We start from the raw sequence: 21,166 nt of genomic DNA on the forward strand, positions 1-21,166 counted from the left end.
TTACTTGCAATGCTGTTAAAAAAATTGGGTATTTACAAGATCAGGAAATACAATAAAAGACAAGTAATAGTCATAAATTTTGTGTAAAACAAAAAGCTGTAATTTTGTTAAATTGACTTGAAACCTTCCTTTACTCAATAAATATGCATTAATTCGAAACAATTTAAATTTAACCTTTTTTCAAGAAATTTATTATGAATAAAGAATTTATATTAAGTTAGAAAATTTTTTTGTCTTTGAATAAAAATAAGGCAATATGAACAGACTGAATATTCACAAATTTTGTAAAAGTAAAATATTTCGAATAAATCTGCAATTTTTTTTAAAACAAATTACTTGCCGAATTGCACACCGCATACAAAGAGATAAGTACTTCATTCACGAAACTTGACAAGATTTCACTATTAAATACATAAAACTCATCTTCGTATTAAATTTGAGCTGGTCTATAATACACTAACTCTTCAAAGCTATTTTATTCTGAATATAATATATATTTTTTTTATTTAAATATCATACACTCTCAATATATATTAACTCTTTTCTTTTTCTTCATTTGTACACAAAATCTCAGTCTGGTTAGAGAAATGAGATAACTAAATACTATATACATAAGTCTATTTTACACACTTCTTTATGGAGGAGATAGAAGACTATGTACACCATTTACACACATGGGGGATGTGTGCATATTAAAACTCAAATAAAGCTATGTGTCAACATCACTGGGTTTGTATCATTGCGCAGATTGAGATATTGATTTGTCTGATGCAAAGAGCTGTAGCAAAGAGATTGCTAATGCACTAATAATTTACAAAAAGCCGTGTTTTTCTATTTTGCAACTCTAAACACACACTCGTCTTAAGGATCTGGCGTATCAATGGGTTTTCTCAAATTGCCTTTACTAGTGTTTTTTGCTTTTTTACTGAAAAGGCCGCCTAAGAATCCTGCTTGCGATGGTGGTGGTTTGGATGATGAATCTTGGCCGCTACGAGTACTTCCCAGACTTGATCCTGACCCAGAAGACGTGGAACTGGCGTGGACAATTTGTGGGGAGGAGTCATGGCTTACGCTGCTTGCTGCAGAAGACTGGAAAGATATTGACTGGAATTAAAAAAATGTACAGAATTAAAATAATAGTAGATGATTTAAAAAGAGTTCTATTTTAAGTACATTTTCAGAATAACTTATAAGTCATGAATGCTGATTAAGAGGATGCTATATACGGAAGAAACTTTTCATAACAAATGCCGTTCAACAGCCATTGATTTTTTCAAATTTTAAAGTTTAACAATTAGAACTACTAATTTTATTAGGGTTATTCTTAACAGGTTAAATTTTTTATAAGTTTCTCTTAATGGATGGGGAGGGGTTTATTAATGATTTTTTAATATAAATACCCTTTTTTATAAAAAATGCATTTTTAATGTTCATTTTCTCATAATTTTCAATTTAAATTAGAGAAAAAAACTTAAGTTTTTTATCATTAATCAGTAATTCTCTCTCATTGTCAAATTAAGAGAAAAATTTATAATCTTCAAAAAAGGTAAACTAAAAGAAATGTTTAAAAAGGTGCAGATTTTTGTTTTTCAAAAAAAAGTAAAATAACAAAAAATGATTATTTGATGAACAACTTAAAAGTTTGTTATAATTTAAACTGAAAATTATGCAAAAATAAGCAATTAATGGTGCATTATTTTTCGTTAAAAAAAGAGAAGAAAGACAATTAGCTATGAGGTGAAAGAGAATTAGCCATGAAAAACTTCTCCCATGGTATAGCTTCCTTTATAAGCTAGAAGCTTTGTAGAAAAATAGACTTTTAATTTTGATAAATCTATTGCAGAATTCATATTAATAAAAAAAATTCCCATTGAGATTCAAGATGACTAAAGTGTTTTCAATGAAACAAATAAATAACAAAGTATCAATTAAAAAAAACCTAGAGCAAGTAATTTTAAGTTTTACAATTAATAACTAGTTTTTATGCATTGAAAATATAGTAGAAAAAAATCATAATATAAACTTACCATTCCACTATCCAAGGAGCCTGCACTTCCCCTTCGAACTGGTTTATTAATTTCTGTAACATAAATAGAAACTTATTTTAAAATAAAGTTAAAAACAGTACTTTTCATAATTTACTATTTGAGTACATAAAAAATTTATCTAAATTATGGTTCATAACTTTTTTTTGTATTATTATTATTTAACACTGTACTTTTAGGAAATTTTTGTGTCTTAAATTTATATAAATCATATAATAGTATATTATAAGAAATTGAGCTACAGTTTTCATTAATGTTTAAAGTGTTAAAATAGCAAAAATGAATAAATAAAAATAATTAAATAATAAAGTTTGATTATCCATATATATATTTCCCCTTTTTTGTAATAAACAGTGTTATAAAATAAAATGCAAATAAATTAAAATGAAAAATTTAATTAATAAAAATCCAAAAAACAAAACATTACCAAAAATTAAAGAAAAATATGAACTAAAAATTATTTAAAAAAAAAAAAAAAAAAAAAAAACTTAAAAATTTTAAACATGCGTAGATAGAAAGAAAAAGTCCCATTTACGATAGAATATTAGGATGAATAATAAAATCGATAATGCCTGATTTTTTTTTGTATATTTTTTTTTTATAAGCTACTACTTGATTTTTGAAATTTGCGTGGTGTATGTCACACTAGGTCAGCATGGGTTAAGATTAAAAAGATAATTATTGAACCATGTTGGATCAGGGGACAGAGCGTTTGCCTTCCAATGAGGTGACCCGGGTTTGAATCCCAGCAATGTCTGGTTGCTATGTATTCTGCTCTCGGCTTGTACCTACCACAGGGCTGATGTAAAAGATTCTCTGTGGTAGACGGATCACGGGTTAGAGTCCCCTTGCCGTCAGGCTAACTGTGGGTGGTTTTCCTATCCATGTAACACAAATGCAGGCTAGTTCCATAAAAAAAAGTCCTCCACAAATGCAAACTTTTCCCAATACTTGATCCAGCAGTTCCCTTGTCTTCTAGACTGGGTTCAAAATTATAAGCTTTCAAGGTTGAACATTAATAGTCTTAAACCCTAAATTGGATTAGCTGTTCAAAACCAATAATCTAGATTCTTTTATAGAACACATTTACATTCAGATAGAATATTACATGATAATTTACAAATCAATAGTAGATTGAATATGAGTGACAAGAATCTAGAAAGATAATATTTTAGAAGAAAATACTTACGTTGTTCATGGAGGTCTAGCAGGGAGTTGGACAATGCAGAACGTTTAAGGTTGCTGGAGGAGGCCACACTTTCTGGTGAGAGTTTTCCATCTTTCGATTGTTGAGGTATTATTTCCATGTCAGCCACACCGGAATCTCTATTTTCTGCACCTCTTACCCTCGTCATCTTTTGCTTCTCAAGCTCACCTTCAATTCTCAGATTTTCCATTTCATCCATCTATAATGAATGCAATAAGCGGTAAATAAATATTTTCTAAAACACTAAATTATTTTACAAATAAGTCATTCTGAAATCTTAAAAACTATGTGAAGATTAGACATGCCAAAATTAGACTAAACTAAGACTTCTTGTTTTTAAAATATTTAATATTTTAAAAGAATACATAAAATGAAACTAATGGTTTTACAATCAATAAATAATTTCTAAAAATAATTATACATTTGATTAAAAAAAATGCTCAAAACAAAATTAAAATTCAAGACTTCAGGATCAATTAATGCCTATATTTAGTTATTAAAAAAATCAAATAATTAAATGATTTTACAAATATAAAATGATTTATTACCCCATTCAAGAATATCTTTAACTAGATATGTGTTATAGATGTTATAACCAAACCCAAGTTAATATTCTGTCATTGATTTTTATTGACATTTAAAGTTATATTTGACATAAAATTTAAAAAGTAAAAAAGAATTTTTTTTGGAATATAACATACTTTACAATAAATATTTTAGAGTAACACTATGTTACATATTATATTACAAATGCAATTGCATATATATTGTAAATGTAATTGTTAAAATATTCACTTGGAAAGAACATTTGGCTTGCTATTTTTTTCAATAACTCTTATTTTGAAATAAAATACTAAAGAAATAAAAAATATAATTTTAAATGGGAACAATGGGATTTGAATTTCTTTAAATTTATTGTAAAGAACTCCAAGCACACCTAAAAAAATAACTAATAACTTTTTCCTTTTTTTAATTTAATGTTTATCAATTTCTGTATATGAGAAAGTAACAAACATAAACTTTATAGCAAAATTAATTATTTTACTCTATTACTTTTAAAATAAACTATAACAGTTCTGCAGTATAATAATTCAGTAAATTCTAAACAAATTTAAAATATAAATAAAACGTTCATTCCTTTTGCACAGTAAGGCAATTAAATGTTGTTGGAAAAAAACTGTTTATGAAATAAATATGACATGTTTAGAATAAAATTTACCTCTAGAATGGATTCTTTAAGATCTTCAACAAACTTGGATCGATCGTGTTCATTTCGAGCATTGAAAGTAATCAATACTTTATCATCAACTCTTTGGCTTAAACGGATTCCATGAGGATAATCTAGAAGAAAAAATTTAGAATTAATAATAATACTTCAAAAAAGACTATACTAGCTACTACACTGAAAAAAATATCTTATGCATATACCAATGTATAAGTTTTTTCAAAAATCAGGGGGGCCAACTAATACACCAGTAATAAAGTCAGATATTTGTTGATCAATATATATCGATGGATTATAAATAATGACTGAATAACTGTGTCAAGTTACCCTTATCAAAAACCATTTTTAATTTGTTAAAATAAAATTTTGCATTTTCTCTCATAATACTTACTTAAAAAACAATTTAAATTACATTAAAAAAAATAAGAATATGAAATTTTAATTTATTTGAGAGTATTTCAAAAAACATTACACAATGAAAAGTTTAGAGGTTTTTTAAAGATTGGTCAGCATAGAACATCTTTATTTGAGGGCAAATATACCAAGAAAGAACAATATAAAAAAATACTTTTAATTTGATATAATGTGTATCTCATGTTTTTAAAATTTCGAAATTTTTACATCTGTTTTTTATTATCACTCACCTAAAACAAAAAAAACCCCTCTTGTAATAAAAATTAGGGGGTTAATTTATACACTGGGATAGCGATATATTAACGGCTCAATTTAGAACATACAGTTTTAAATGCTCTAAAATTGCTTTTTTATGTGCGGAATCAGAAAACATAAATTTAAATTTAATAAAATATTTTGAAAATTAAAAAATATATGGTATACTTACATGGGGCTTCAAAAAGAGTGACACTCATACCACAAAGTGGGAAAGACTGGCGGAAAGTATAAGTTACACTATTCTTTTTCTTGCTAAAGATTTTGGTAACCTAAAATGTAACATGGGCATTGTTGTAAATACACAGCAACATGAATTGAGTAAACAAAAATTTCAGTAACCTAATCAGTCATATGAAGAAATTAAATAAAAGCCGAAATATATTTTTAAGTCAATAAAGTATAAGTTGAATTATTTCCTTGTTACGACTTTTAATAATCTAGAGGAACATATATTTTTGTACAATATAAAACAGAAATTGAATAAAAATTTGTCGTTCCAATTTGCTTTAATACAAATTTTATAATAATCTTGATGTGACATAATTTACATAGACAGTCAAGACAGCGACCATTTAAAAAAAGATATTTTAGATTTTTTTTCTTTCATTTTTTTAAATTTCTTACACTGATGTTTATACAATAGACTAGGACAAAACAGTTTTTAAAATAGAGTCTTTAGAATTTTGTATAAGTTTTCTCAATATATTTTAATTAAAATAAATTAAATTTATATGAAATAAGGTTTGGTTAGTGTAAAAAAATAATGCTAACGATAAAAAGAAGGAAAAAAAGTTATTTTTCATACTTTCAAATTCAAATTGCAATTTTTAAAAATAAATCTTGTAACAGTAATTAAGATTTAAAAAACAACTTTCTAGCAATTTATAATTATAATTTTGATTAGCGAGATAACAGATGATTAAAAAAAAATTTTTTTTTTAAAAGAAGTTGTGCTTCACGTTTTTTTTTTTTTTTTTAAATATATATTTCGATAAAATTTAGCGAAAATTTATAACTGCATTTAAAAAATCTAAAAAAGTGTAATCTAAAAATATTTATGTGCCTACTAACCATTAATAAATCATTGAATAGGAACACTTCTCGTTGATGAACTCCGGGTCTTTCCTTTTTACTTACATCATACACTTCATACAATCGACAGTAACAGACGAGACGCCTATGAGGTAAAGCTAGATTCTGGTTTAAGAAAGAAAGAAAAATTTTGATTAGTATATTGTTATCCAACTACATGTTAAGATAATAACGTCTTTAAAATATCTCAATAAAAAAAATACACATAAATCAAATAATACATTTTAGTAATACATACAGTAGTTAATACATTTTAGTTTGTATAACAGTGAAATTAATGTTAAAATTATATAAAAAATTCTGTTTTATTTAAAAGTCAAAATTTTTTTTAAACTTTTGCATAAAAAGCTATAAAAATCTAAATTAATGTGAAATTCAAAGAAAAAACATTTTTACTAATAAATTTGGCTAAATCATTTGTAAAAACAAAATTAATAAACTTTATCCTTTTCTTTAAGTAATAACATTGCATAAAATTACCTTCAAGACTGTCTTCAAAAGCAAAGAAGAGAGACAGACATGTTTCAATATATGTTGTCACCAATAAAATTTGAAGAAAAAAATTGATACTTTAAAATGATTTGTTAATTTCACGTTAAAAAAATTATGAAGTGTGGTTTTAAATTTGTCCTTGATAAGCGATTGTCAACACTGATTAGTCAATGTGTATAACAATTACGCATTTAAAAGAAATTAAATATTTTTAGTGCATTAATTTCAATAAAAATACTCCATTTAACCCACATCCCAATTATTAAACACTTTCTTGATTATTAAACAATCCCGCTAATTTAATCATGAGTGAAAGTTTGTAAAAAAAGTTTTTAAAAAAAAAGAAAATAGATATTTTAAAAAATATATGCATATTCAGAAATTTTTGTATACTTAAGAGATTTTTAAGTTTAAACCAATGCATGTTACTGATTATTTAACAACACTGGTTTGAAACACTTTAGCCAGTAAAGCTTAACAGTTTCAACATGAAGAAGTTTTAATTATTGGTAGCATGTGATTTTGTTTAAGATTTTAAAAAAAATATATTTTTTAAAAAACTTGAATAACTGGCTGACATAGAAACTGAGTGAAAAAAAATTTTAATCTGAAAAATTTACATGTCAAGTAAGAAAAAGAAAAACTTACTGGCTTTTTACCAACGATTGTTTGTTGTACTTTTAGCACTTGTGTCACATGATCTGATCCCATTTTGAATTCATTTGTTTTGATTCTTTCATAAATACCCACCAGCATATCTCGATCCAAATCATGACCATCATCAATGGCTAAAATAAAATAAAAAAATTAAGAATTTTATACATTTGCTAAAAATGAATACTATAAAATGTATATAAATGTTTTTCAAATATTATAATTCTTAACAATGAAAAAAAAAGAGGGGAGTTATGTGTCAATATTAGAAAATATTTCCTTTTACTAAGATAAGAATCAAACCCTAATAATAGATACTACAACTATCACTTACTTTAGATTACATTAGCACTGGAGTAAAAATTAAGAAAATTTAATCACTAATCTGCAACTAAAAGATATTACTAGTCTAATCTGTACACATTTTCCCAGGTCCATTAGCATGTTTCAATTATATTTTTTGTTAAAAAAAAAGTTTGAAATATGTTATTTTGTGACAATAACAGATCTAAACACAACTAAAAATCAAAAAACGAAAACAGCATGCCATTCCCATTATATAGATTGCGCTGGTATAAAACTGATAATTATTTTATAGTGACATAGTCAAATTTTAGTAATCCCAGATCAATAAACCTACATTAAATTTAAGATCAGGGTAACCAATTCATTCAAAATAATTTTTAAAAAAAGAACCGCTGATAATGTAAAAAATAATTACCTAAAAAAGAATCAAGCTAGAAAAAAAAAAAACATTTGTTCATAAATTTAGAAAGTATGATACTTACATCTAAGATTTCTGATAAACTCTTCTATTTTCATACGCTTTTCTGCTTTCATGTTAGGGGTGTGGAGGTCTGTGTTCAGCATAATGATTGCAAAAGCCAGCACAAACACTGTATCAGCATTATGAAACTTGGAAGCAATGTCATGGTTACAGTCAATATACCTGTGACTAAATACTTCAACTAGTCTTTCTATTTTTTGTGCTTCCCCCTGCAAAGTAACAAATAAGGTTAGAATAATATAAAAAAAGAAAATATATATGGTAAAAATAATATTTAAAATGATTAAAAAAGTAAAAAGATGTAAAACTTACAGGCATTCTGAAAAATGTTTGAAATTTCCTAAGTGCAACATCAACTTGCATGCCTGCCAAGTCCAATTCTTGAACAAAACATCTAGAAAAAAATAGAAACATAAATATTTTGGGGACAAGTATAAAACATATGAAGATACTAGAAAAATGAAGGCCCATAAAAGTCTTAGTTTATGTAAGATTTTTAAAATGAGTAGAAAAACCATTAGTTTAATCAATTTTAAAATAAAATTCCATCTGGGAAAAACATATATGTGATAACAATGTATTAGGAATACTGAAATTTCAGAACAAGAATATTTTTCATAACAAATGATTAACAAATGATAACAAATATTGAATTCAAACAAGTAAAAATAAAAATTTTAATTGTTTGAACTTAATATTTTTTAAACAAATTAAAATAAAAATAATAACAGCAATTGATAAACTAACATAAAATTTTTATACCTTAATCAATTAAGTATAATACAATATTTATCAAAATTAAAGCTTAAATTTTTTTAAAAAATCTATTTTGCAGAAGAAAACAATGCTTTTTTTCTCCCTAAATAAATTTTTATCAATTAACAATACATGTCATTATTGATATTAATTTAAAATCAAGATTTATATATTTAAAAATATTTTAAGTTTCTTTAAAGAAATATAAAATAAAATTTAGATCAATCTAAGTTAAAAAAACATTAAGATTATTACAACATATACTACAGTTAAAATTTTATTTAGAATAAAGAATAATAATCCCATTAAAATGTTATATAAAAATTGAGAAAAAAAATTATTATATTTAAAATTTTGCAAGATAAAATTCTATTTAGAAATTTTTAACGGGAAATTATTTTAGAAAAACTAATTTCAACAGTATTTTAAAACAAGTTTTTCTAAGTTAAAGATAAATTAAATGGATAGGCATTTTTTCTTACTCAAGCACTGCCATATTGAATGAATTCTGCAAATTTCCTAGGTATTCTCCAATCATTTGTTTGCTGAGACCTTTTCTCGTCAACAGGAATCTGGCAACAGCTTGGGGAGAAGCCTCCAAGAATCCTCGTTGAATTAAGTAGCGAACTCCTCGTTCAGGTTTCTTATTAAATAGATTAAGACCCACTCTATATTGTCTCTTCCTCTGGATTTCTGTTAGCTGTTGGATGGGAGAAAAAAGCAATTTAAAAATACAAAGTTTTAAACTATCTGTTAAGACAACAGTTTAATGCTTAAGTTAGAATAGTTTTATACTTAAGTTAGTTACAGCTTACATAAAACATACATTTTTGAGTGCAATTATTTATTTGGTCATTTATAAGAGATTAACCACATTTAATTTCATTTAAGATATTTATAAGAGATAATTCTAAACAAATACAATAATAAAACAGTCCATACCTTATAAATAGTTGGTGTACCAGGTAAATCATGAGGCGTTCGAACATCAGGGTAATTATGTACATTGAAGGAATGACTCATATCAGCAGGTGGCGTATTGGAATAACCACCTCCACTATCCATACTGTCTTCACTATTTTCTGATATATTGCTTAGACGTTTGTCTTCCACGCTAATGGACTGTTCTGCTAAGACCTAATGCAATCAAAGATTTGATTTAGAATGACACATTGAACTGAAGTTTAGAACACACATAATATTACACATTTTTATACATCTTTACAGAGTAAAATGAGGGCCCTTTTCTCAGAGGTACCACCCAGCCCCCTTTTTTTATTCCTAAGGAAAATTCTATTTGTACAATACCCCTTAATATGATTTTCCACTATTGAAAAATATCCCTTAATATAATTTTCCACTATTGAAAACAATATCCCTTAATTTGATCAACCACTATTGAAAAATATCCCTTAATATAATTTTCCACTACAGAAAAATATCCCTTAATATGATTTTCCACTATTGAACAATATCCCTTAATATAATTTTCCACTAAGTTCTCAAAATAATAATAGTAATAATAACTCACTAGAGATTTTCTTTTCCAGACTGGAGAAGCTTCTACAGTTTTATTAGAAGATTTACAGGTAGACTGTTGACTATTTTCAGATATCACATCTACAGATTCAGAACTGTCATCTCTGCCGGGTATAGAGGACGTTCTTTTAGGAACCTGGGGTGGCACCTTCTTCTGTTCTACTACTACTACTCTAGGACTCACTCGCCTGCTGAGAGCCACATCACTTGCCCTCACAGCGTTCCTTTGTAAAACATTAGATGTTGCCATTTTGGAAGGACTAATTTGAAGAGAATGTCTAGTGGATGAACCACGAAGCAGATTGGAGTCTGCTTCATTTGGATCTATATCTACACTTAGCTAGAAAGAAAAAAAAATAACAAAAATCAATAAAAATGTCAATTTTAAGAAAAATTTAAAAAAGGAGTAGAAAGTTTATAATAGTGAAAAAATAATGACATTGGTCATTAAAATAATAATAATGTACATCTCAAACACTGCAGATTGCTGCAAAATTTTTAATACTTTAATATAAATTGCAATCATCATCATCATATTTGGCTAGACAGCCCAGGGTGGGCCAGTGCCTTCCTTTGAATTCGAATCCACTTCTCTCTACTTTTGACACTTGTTCGCCAGTTTTTCTCCTTTAGAGTAAGGAAATCAGTCTCAACTAAATCTAGCCATCTCAGCCTGGGTCTACCTCTTTTCCTGTTCGTTAGGGGTTTGTGTAATAGGATTTTCTTTAAATTTGAGTCATCATTCCTTCTGAAAATGTGAGCTGCCCAGTTCATTCGATTTATTTTAATGAATTTCACAATATCTGGCTCTCTGTAGATTTTATACAGTTCAGTATTATATCATCTTCTCCAGGAAATATAATTGCAATATCTGATTTAAATTTATTTTAAATCATGAATTAGTACAGTCGAAAAAAAATTATTTAACAATAATTGCAATGACAGTAATAACTAAATTTAAACATGATAAAATAATATAGGAAAGGCATATTCCATAATTTTTAAAACTTTACAGTAGTATGCTTTACGAAGTAGAATTAAATAAAAAGTCAGAAGTAAAAAGTTGCAACAAATTTATTACGAGGAAAAGATATATTTTTGTTCCGACCTTTTTTTTAAGCATAGAACGATCACTAAATTTAGTAAAAAATAAAATAATTACAGCTAAAAGTTCCCAGCCATGTAAAAAAATACTAATTTCATCAAAAATTTTGATATCTGTAAAAGTATAAAAATCTTAAAACTAGTATTTTTAATAACATAAATAGTACTTTTAACAACTTAAACAATAATAGAAAGTAAGAGATCTTTCTTACTGAACCGAGTGCACTATCTTCGGATGACACAGAATCTCTCATCGGTTGGAAGTTATCTGAATGCTGAACTTTAATACTTGGACTAGAATGAACATAAACTGTAGTCTGATTAGGTGAACAATGAGTTCTTTGAGAATTAGCACTAGGTATTGCAGTCCATGCCGGATGACGCGGGAATGACGGAGGGGAACGGGAAGATTGGTACGCATCCTGATAATACGCACTATTCAGGTGCGGTACCTGTTTACCCATATACTGATCGTAAGTGTCTTTGTTATTGTAATCGTTCACATAAGGTCCCTGTCCATATGCTTCTTGGAATTTGATTCTCCTCTCCCTGAAGCTCTGCGTGCGACAGGGTTTGGCATACCTAGAACAGTCCTCGGAATCTAGAGTTTCATTCAGTTCGCGATACAGTGCATTGTAATGAGATTGCATGAGTGCATCGGAATTGATATTGGTGTGAAAGTTATTGCAGAGTTTCAGTTCACCCTCGTAACACGCCTGGTGGTGTTGGAAGTGGGGATAGCGTGACACAGTGCCATTGCTGTTGTACACAATCCATTCTTTGTTTTCTAAGTCGAAGGTAGGGAACCTCCTAGACAGGCGTTTTTCGCCTTTGGAAGCGTTCGCAATGTCCTGAAATCGTTTCATGATGGTGTATTTTCTGAAGGCTCTTTGGATAGTTAGAGCTGCCTTTCTTGCACAGACTCCACCATATTTTCTTTCGAGCATTTCTACCTGTTTGTCGAGTAAGTCCTGGGAGAGCTCGTACCTGAAATAGACAATGAAATAAGGTAATCAGGTGGCTGCAAAGTATTTACTTATATAGTCTCTGACCAAGACAATGCATTTTTAAAAACTGACATTAACAATAATATTGTGCTTAGGAAAATGAAATAATTAGCAATTGCCCATCAAAAAAATGTGTTTAAGTTCAAAAAATTGGCATGCTTTGATTTCAGAACATAAGATAAATCTTAAAAGAAAATACAAACTAAACACACTATATCTGAAGTGGCACCAGATAGGAAAAGAAAGAGAGGTCAATTCATAGTACCTAACATTAAAAGAACCTTTTTGAATGGGTTAAAGGAGAATATTTAAGTAGCACTTCATGTATCTAATTATAAAGGAAAATCAAACTAAAATCTTTTTAGAACGGATTAAAGTTAGACAACTATTTTTATGGAACTATGAGGTTAACTAAGGTTGTAAAGAGACATATGGATCTAGAAGTAGAACAATGAGCCAACTATCTTTTTTTCAAAATTCAGCGATTATTTAAGGTTATAATTAGACAGTCCTAGAAATAGGACAAAAGGTGGAACCAGCAATAATACATTTTCTTGAATATAAAGTACTACTTTATAGAATACTGAGATTTACCTATATCTAGTAAAAGCACAATGTTATACTTACTGGCTATTATGAAGACGTGATCTTTTGAGTGCATCATCATCGACACGGCGCACCGGTGTCTTCTTGCTGGAAACATTTCCACTCACAGATCTTTGTCTGGCGCGTCCAAGTTGCGAAGAAGCAAAGTTGCTGTTGCTTTCCACAGAATAAGAACGGAGTTGCTTCAATGGCGGACCAGGTCCACAAGAAGCCCGCTCAACAGGCTTAAGGGAGGAACTGAAAATGGATAATGAAAATGATTATTATCATTTTATTTAAATTCAAATTTCCAAAATGTAATTAATGTATTCAAGATTCCATAGTTTAGAATATTTAATGAGTAGTATTTCATTTATTCATAATGTAACACACGCAAACTTTAAAAAATTATTTTGACAAATTATATGCTGTAGATTCAAAAATTCCATTAATATGATAGTAACTTTTTAAGCTGACCTCTATGATCAAGCAGCAAATTAGTAAAAAACAATTGCACCAATGCATAATCTGTTTATAAGTTGACCACCTGCTTAAGTAGATTACCAAATCGGTGCAAACCAAAATTAGCAACATCCCATTGTAACAAATTAGACATAAAAAACTTGTAATTTAACTTAAAATAAAGAATTAGATAAAAACTAATTATTTAATTTATCTTAGTAATTATCACAAATATTTTGTTTCATTAGGAATTCAAGCATACAAATAGAAAATAAAAAAAAAACGCACAAAATTATTCTTAACAATTTTTACAAGAAAGTAAATATCTTTTAAAAACTTACAAGAAATTGCGCATTTTTAGCTTCATGGGTTATAATTATTCGCAACAATCCAATTTTAGTGCAAGTAAATCTAGAATTAGATATACTATTGCTAAAGAAAGAATTAATTCGAGAAAGTTTAAATGAGGAAAGAACGGGTCCTGACGTCAAGTCGGCTAGAATTGTTACGTCACAGACATTTCCCTTAGAAACAACATGCTTAGGAGTATAATGATACTGCATTTTTCCTTTTCGATTTCAAAATAATCCTATTATCGTTTGCAATACTTTCATTTCAAGCAATAATAGTCGTTTTCTTACCATTTTGGAAAGATTAAACTAAATAAATTACTTTTTATGCAATACTAACCGCATGGGGCCATCAAAAATATTCAACGGATTTTGTTATTTTTGAATTGAAGACAAATTTTAATCAATGAATCATTCGGAAGTCGTTACAAAGCGACTTCCTAAGCTGCCTTTAAAAAACAGGATGTCCAATAAGCCGGATATAAATAAAATACTATTTCATTCATCAAATCAGATATTCTTTAAAGACCGGAGAAGACGAAGAACTAAACTACATTCCATTTTGTTATCAATATGTTAAAATTATTAGTTTATTAACTAACGAATTTAAATAAGCATTTAAAAACTATACAAAAAAAATTTGTTTATAGGTGCAATTCGTCATGGAGACAAATGATAAATTAAGAGAGCATAATAAATTACGAACACAATTCACAGCATCCGTGATGGCAAAGTGGTTTTAGCAATGAGCTGTAATTTTGAAGTTCTAGATTTTGCCTTTAATTAATCTAGCATTAGATTGATATCTGGGCCAAGCTTGTCAGGAAAGTAAAGGTGGCCAAAGCGCAATTTTAACCACATTACTGCTACCAGGCCGTTTGTCACGAAATTGTGAAGACTTAACCTTCAAAACCTTTTCGGCCGACAACTGATTGTTGGCATTTCATAATCTTACATTTAATTAATAACATTAACAAAATTAAAGAAACTTTTATGCAAATAAATAAGATACATAAAAAAATTTACGTGTATTTTTAAAAAAAAAATTATAAGTGTTTATCTTTTTATAAAAAAAATAAAGAATAAAATCAAAACAATGACAAATATAGTTAACGAATATGATGAATTCGAAACAACTTAGGACTTGCTAGGAGAAAAAGGTTTAGTTTCAATTTTCCAAATATATGTTCTTGTAACCAACAATACGATGAGTATGTATTATTTTATAACTAAGACTAATCTAATCTGACTAGTAGTATCTTACAGTATTCACGTGATATCTTATAAATTAATACATTTGTTTGTATGCAAAAATCATGAATCAGTGCTTTATTATCTTCTATTGATCGCAAAGGTCATAGATACTTGACTACATTAAATTACTTATAAAACTGAAAAAAATATTCCAAATAAATGAAAATAAATACAAAAAAAAACTATTTTCATTCCAGTGGAGGAAAAAAATGACGCAATAAATTACACAAGTGGAAGTTAACGCCAGTGATAAACTTAAGATACGCCAATAAAAAAAAAATGACCGCATCCTAAAAAACAATGCCTTTTTCAACGGGGTTACAAAAAATAATGCCCAGCGTTACAAAAACCATCATTTTACAAATTATGATCAGCCATGGTTGGAAAGTAATAAATAATAAAAACTGACCTCAGAGATGGTATTAACTGAACCAGAACGCCGACGCAAATCATAAAGAAATATACGATCGCCAAAGCTCGTTAGATAAAACAAAACAGCAGCTAGACAAGCAGAGGTACAATAGAGAAAGTTAGCCAGGCATGAAAAGTACTGGAAATTCCTTTATTAGCAAAGGGATTTTCACCTAACATGTTGATGATTCTCTGAAGGAATTTCATTCAGGCGACTCCCCCTGAATAGTTATAAGGATAATTATATTTCTACATGGAAAAGATCCGGTAGAAAATTAGATTTAAGTTTACACAAATCTCAGTTTTCATCAGTTTTTAAAGGGGAACAGGTTTCTAGACAAAATACACGAGAACACGCGTTATTTGTATTGTTTTGATAATGCTGGTGTTGAAGTAATAAGTTTCATTTATTAGCACTCTAGTCTCAACATTGATAGTTAAGAGTAATTGATGTGCTGAGATAGCGAAATATTGCTGCATTTAAATTATTTTACAAAATCATCTTTCGATAGAGACATAATAATTAAAATAAAACAAATTCCATCTTTAAGAATGGGCAAACGGTTTAAGTATTTAAATCTAACTTATTCAATAATTATAAAGCATATTTTTAACTAAAAAATTATTAAATCAGAACCAATTCTACGATGTAAAAATTAATGACTATCTTATTCAATATTTACTTTTGTATCTAAAGATGAGTTAAATTAGTCATAGATGATAATTGGAAAGATATAACTTAGAGTATGCATGTGACTAATTTTTAGATTTAAAAGTAAATAGATTTCGAAGAATGGTACTCTTCAAATATTGTGTAGGCAGCCAAACGGGAGGGGGTTATAATTTTCTGATTTTGTAAGAAGGGGGAGGAGAGGTATAATAAATACTTATACGTAAGACTTTAAAATCCATTAGTTATTCAAATTTTCTTAAAATGAGAAGAAAAAAAATAAAATTTGAATAGAAAGATTGGGAATAAAACTTAAAAAACGGGGAAAGCTCTTTGAAAAGAGTTACAGACGTCAAGAGTTATTACCACAGAAGGAAAACGCCAAAATAAATCTAAAGAATATTTTACACAAAATTTTGCAATATGAATTAAAACGCAGATTCTATTTTATGCAAACATATATTCTATTTGAATTTAATGAAAGAAGAAGAAAAAAAAAAGTCTAGAAATACATAAATCACCAAAGAATTCCAGAAATTTTAACACAGCTACAGTCTTAGTATAAACACGCAAAACAATTGAAAATAAAATTCCAAAACAATTTAAAGGAAACATCTATATCTTCCTTATTTTACATAAATGCCCCAAAATTTAAACTTCTGTCAGCTAAATAATAATAGAGATATACGTTAATGACCTGACACAAGGTAAAAAATTTAAAAGGATTGCAAGCAATTATTTATAATGACAAAGAAGCATTACTTAAATATTATCCTTTTCGCAATATCATGAACATTATTTAGTTGAAAAAAAAATCCCAACAATAACTTAAAATAATACATTCTTTTGAAGTTGCAAAAGTAGGTGTTCAAAACCCATCCATAAGGAACAAGAAAAGCGGGAAGTTATGGAAAAAGTGCGTCACTAGCCGTTGGCCATCTTTAATGAGTCCAAAGAAGTTGTATAATAATGCGGCACATCGAATGACAAAGAAGGCCTAAAGCGTGAAAATGGCATTTTTACTTTCTTTTCAAATCCGCCTCATTGTGTTGCCCACAGATGAACTTTAAAAGAAATTGTGGGAGGGATTCGTTAGCTTAAGGAATGGGAGAAAGAAAAATAATATATATATATAGATGAGAAAAAGATTTTCAGGGTTTTTGCCGTACAAATACAAAAAAAAAAAAAAAAAAAAAAAAAAAAGAGAGGATAAACTATTATGATGAAAATCATTTTAATGTTTTTCTTACAAAAAATTTCCTCTTAAATAAATCTAACCTTTTACCCGGATTCCCTAACCCTATTTTTGTTAAATGCGAATTTTATTGCCGTTAAAAGGATCTAGTATTTTCTAAAATCGGACAAAGCATCTATCAAAAAAAAGACTCAAGCGCTCGCAGTCTGTTATTAAATCTTGATGAAACGTTTATAGTCAAAACCCATAAGCATTTCATTTCAGAAGGTAGTACTCTCTTATAGATTTCTTATCGGAAAGATAAACACATCGTAAAAGGCTGAAATTCACCATACGTTCCATATGGTTATAATCACATAGGTCGTATAGATAGATGACCCTGAACAGAATATAACAATGATAAGATAGTTTCATTCGAAATCTAATAGCAAAGATCTTTACACTCTAACTAAAGGTATATTACGTTGAAATTCAAAGCAATTTGTAAATAAAACACATAATCAAAACTGGCTCAGAATTAAGAAACGATTGAAATAAATCATATATAATTAATTACAAAAGCAAAATTAGTTATTGTATGTTGAAATCGAACAAAATCAAGCAAAACGAATTGGAAAATATAGAATTGTACCATAATCTGACAATTTGTACCATAATTAATCATAATTTTCGTGACATTATATATATTCAATGGCCCTTTATCTATCTAGTCATCATCTATTATAACAATAAAATATATTTAGATTTAGAATATGATTATTTAAATGCAGATATCAGGATTATTGGTTTCCCAGACATCAGCAGTTACGGTTATTTACATGAAAGGAATATACAAAATTAAGTGCGGAAATTAATAGTTAATTATTTTCTTAAACGAAAACTTTTTAGAAAAATTTATGTAACTTTTACGTACTGCTTGCTGTTTCATTAAAATAATTTTATTTATAGAAAACAAATACTTAATCGAGAAGTGTTGCTAACAAAATACAGATATTTAAATTCTTTTGCGATATTTCACATAACCTGCATGGATTTTGAGCCGGTTCACATTATTGACCTACTTTAGCGACACTAAAAATAGGAAGTAAAAAAGGTATCTTTGTTTTGATATTGTAAAAAACACCCTGCTTCTGAATTTATTTGTAGCTTTACTGAAAAAAGGATGGGAGAAAGAACAATTTCATTCTAAAGGGCGTAGGAGAGGAGGGGATAGAAAAAAACTAGCACTTATTTCCGCATTACATATTTTAACCCTCCACGTAGAAAAAAAACTAAGAAATTATAAACAAAATATATTTTCCTTAAAATTATTTTTATGCATCGAATTTTTTATGAATTAAATTCGAAATTAAGAATAAAAGGCAGAAATTCAATAAGCACTTGCAAAAATTGACAATGAATGTGCGGGAATATTTAGTGTAAATCTGAGAATAAGTTTAAATATTAGGATGCAGCGTCAGCTATTGCAGGTGTAACGTTAATTATTAATGCTACAAAGCGTTGTTAGTAGTTACAATTAAAACACAACAATAATGCATGTTCAAATAAAGAAAATAATTACAAACAAAATATTGAATTATCGTCGATCAACAATTAAAAATTCGATTCAAAAAATAGCGATCTGTGTTTTAAGCCCTTCAAAATAATTTAATGGTAGAAAGTGGGCAAATTATATTTAAGTGTTCTAAAAGTAACAAAAATAGCTCAATAGCAAAATATAGTTGCTAAAATCTAACTGGATAAAATTTAAAATTTCTTAATTTCTAATCTAAAAGATAAAAATGTAATTTAACAAACACTAGTGGATGCTACAAATAATAATTCTTATAACATTCTCATATCATAATCGCTTTTTCTTATGCTATATATAACTGTAAAACTTACTTCATGCCAGAGAAAGATCGAAACCGTTTAAGAGTAATTCCAGAACAATTCTAAATTTTAATTTTATGCAGTTTCTTTTTCTCTAAATATGAATAAAATTATTTTTGATGTGTTCACATTTAGTATTTAGAATTTAAGGCATAAATACATATTAAAAGAATATTCTTTTAACAAATATAGTCATTATAACCGTGGAGTCAACCGGAAGCAAACGATTTTTAAAAAAAATTACACATTTTAGAAATCGTTTTCTCATTTGTCAAAATCTTCGTACTTAAGTAAAGTAAACATTGAAACAATATGAGGGATTAAGTTCAGCCGCATGAGTTTAAAAACGGTGAAATATTAGAAGATGACATTTCGTGTAGAAAATGTCAATTGTAAATATTTATTCTGAGATACAGATAGAATGACATCAATATGAGATTCGGTCAAATACGAATCAGAAGAACAAATATTATCTTAGAACACTTTCTCACTTACCCGCACATGAAACCAGACAAACAGATAAGCATCTGGAACAGTAGGCGCAATATCCAAAATTACTATAAAATGCACCCAATAAATATCTCAACACAACATCACACGTGAGGCCATCTAAAAATATCCAGAACGACAACACGGGGAAGGTGCTTTCACCCCAACAACTCGAAACACAACTACAACTTTGCTGCAAATTTCAAAACAGGGACCTACGGAACAGATGTTCCGAGTAAAGCCGGCTTGTCACTTTTGTGTAAGGGATGCTAGCCAATGAGGGATTCGTTCACCGTGTCGATGCGGTCCAATAAGGATGTAAAGATAGAGCCAGGTGTAGAGCGCGAGTTGCGATTATTACTTTTTAAATTTTTTTTACACCATCATGGAATGTCTTTTTTATATAAATGTACCTGCAACTTATGCCGCAATGCTTTTTTTTTCTTCAAAAAGTTACTGGAAAATTATTTTTAGGGACTCTGAGCAACAGTTGCTTCGCAGGGTAAATTTTAAAAGGATTTTACGTATTTGCTATACACTAAAAGGATTAATTTCGAACATTTTTGTGAATGCACAAGAAAAATTAACTTTTTTACCACTTTTATCTTTAAAATTACAATAAAACCAAAGTACTGAAACACTGCGTTATTGATACAAGAAATGTATATTCCATCACAATGTTTGAGTAAGGTTATGGGGTGGAAACTTTTTTAGACTTAATATTTAAAAATTGTATCAGTCTATATAAATTATAATTAACATAAAAAAATTTCGGAAACAGAATTAGTTTGATAAGCAACGCTAGCACAATATTAAAATAAAATGAATACAACAGCAAAGGAAATACAGTTATTGTAGAAATAGTTGTCTTATAGCATTGACATTCAAGTATTTATAAACAATTGTTTAAGAAGAATCTTGCGTATCTGCAGTTCCCTAAAATTTGCAATGCAGAAATCCTTAGAAAAGCGAAACAGAAACAGATTGATCCAAATTATGAACCAATTTTTAATTGTATTTACAATATAAAATTTATAGAAATTGTTTAATTAATATTCATTATTCTTATTGAGAAATAAAATTTTTAATGCAGAAATCCGTAGAAAAGCAAAACAGAAACCGATTGATCTAAATTATTAACCAATTTTTAATTATACAATATGAAATTTAAAGAAACTGTTTAACTAAGTATATTCATTGTTCTTATACAGAAATTTATGAAGAAAAATACACACATAATTAGATTTTACAATCCTAAGGGATTTTTTCCGCTTGCTATTGCTACCTGATCAAAACAT

At 28.1% G+C, this 21,166-nt stretch overlaps 1 protein-coding gene across 12 annotated transcripts in view; it reads right to left on the reverse strand.

Moving 5' to 3' along the window:
• Window positions 1-540: 540 nt before the first annotated feature.
• Window positions 541-21,166, reverse strand: part of LOC110281931 (Brefeldin-resistant Arf-GEF family protein schizo) — a 360,600-nt gene continuing 339,974 nt past the window's right edge. For 6 of the 12 annotated variants that reach the window (XM_087149817.1, XM_043046170.3, XM_043046168.3 and 3 more), the window contains 14 exons: window positions 13,208-13,423; window positions 11,786-12,560; window positions 10,462-10,809; window positions 9,873-10,067; window positions 9,413-9,630; window positions 8,487-8,568; window positions 8,176-8,383; window positions 7,382-7,521; window positions 6,221-6,346; window positions 5,319-5,418; window positions 4,472-4,593; window positions 3,235-3,451; window positions 2,028-2,080; window positions 541-1,104 (listed from right to left, as the gene is read on the reverse strand). In XM_087149817.1, coding sequence (XP_087005943.1) covers window positions 862-1,104; window positions 2,028-2,080; window positions 3,235-3,451; window positions 4,472-4,593; window positions 5,319-5,418; window positions 6,221-6,346; window positions 7,382-7,521; window positions 8,176-8,383; window positions 8,487-8,568; window positions 9,413-9,630; window positions 9,873-10,067; window positions 10,462-10,809; window positions 11,786-12,560; window positions 13,208-13,423 — 3,043 coding nt within the window. In that variant the 3' untranslated portion in view covers window positions 541-861. Of the gene's footprint in view, window positions 1,105-2,027; window positions 2,081-3,234; window positions 3,452-4,471; window positions 4,594-5,318; window positions 5,419-6,220; window positions 6,347-7,381; window positions 7,522-8,175; window positions 8,384-8,486; window positions 8,569-9,412; window positions 9,631-9,872; window positions 10,068-10,461; window positions 10,810-11,785; window positions 12,561-13,207; window positions 13,424-13,968; window positions 14,342-19,874; window positions 20,112-21,166 lie in introns of those variants that run through there. The other 6 variants (XM_087149819.1, XM_071180701.2, XM_043046169.3 and 3 more) reach the window with 4 other exon arrangements.

Source organism: Parasteatoda tepidariorum, chromosome 8, assembly GCF_982258835.1.
Source record: "Parasteatoda tepidariorum strain Cologne lab strain chromosome 8, Ptep-v5.0, whole genome shotgun sequence".
NCBI lineage: Eukaryota > Metazoa > Arthropoda > Arachnida > Araneae > Theridiidae > Parasteatoda > Parasteatoda tepidariorum.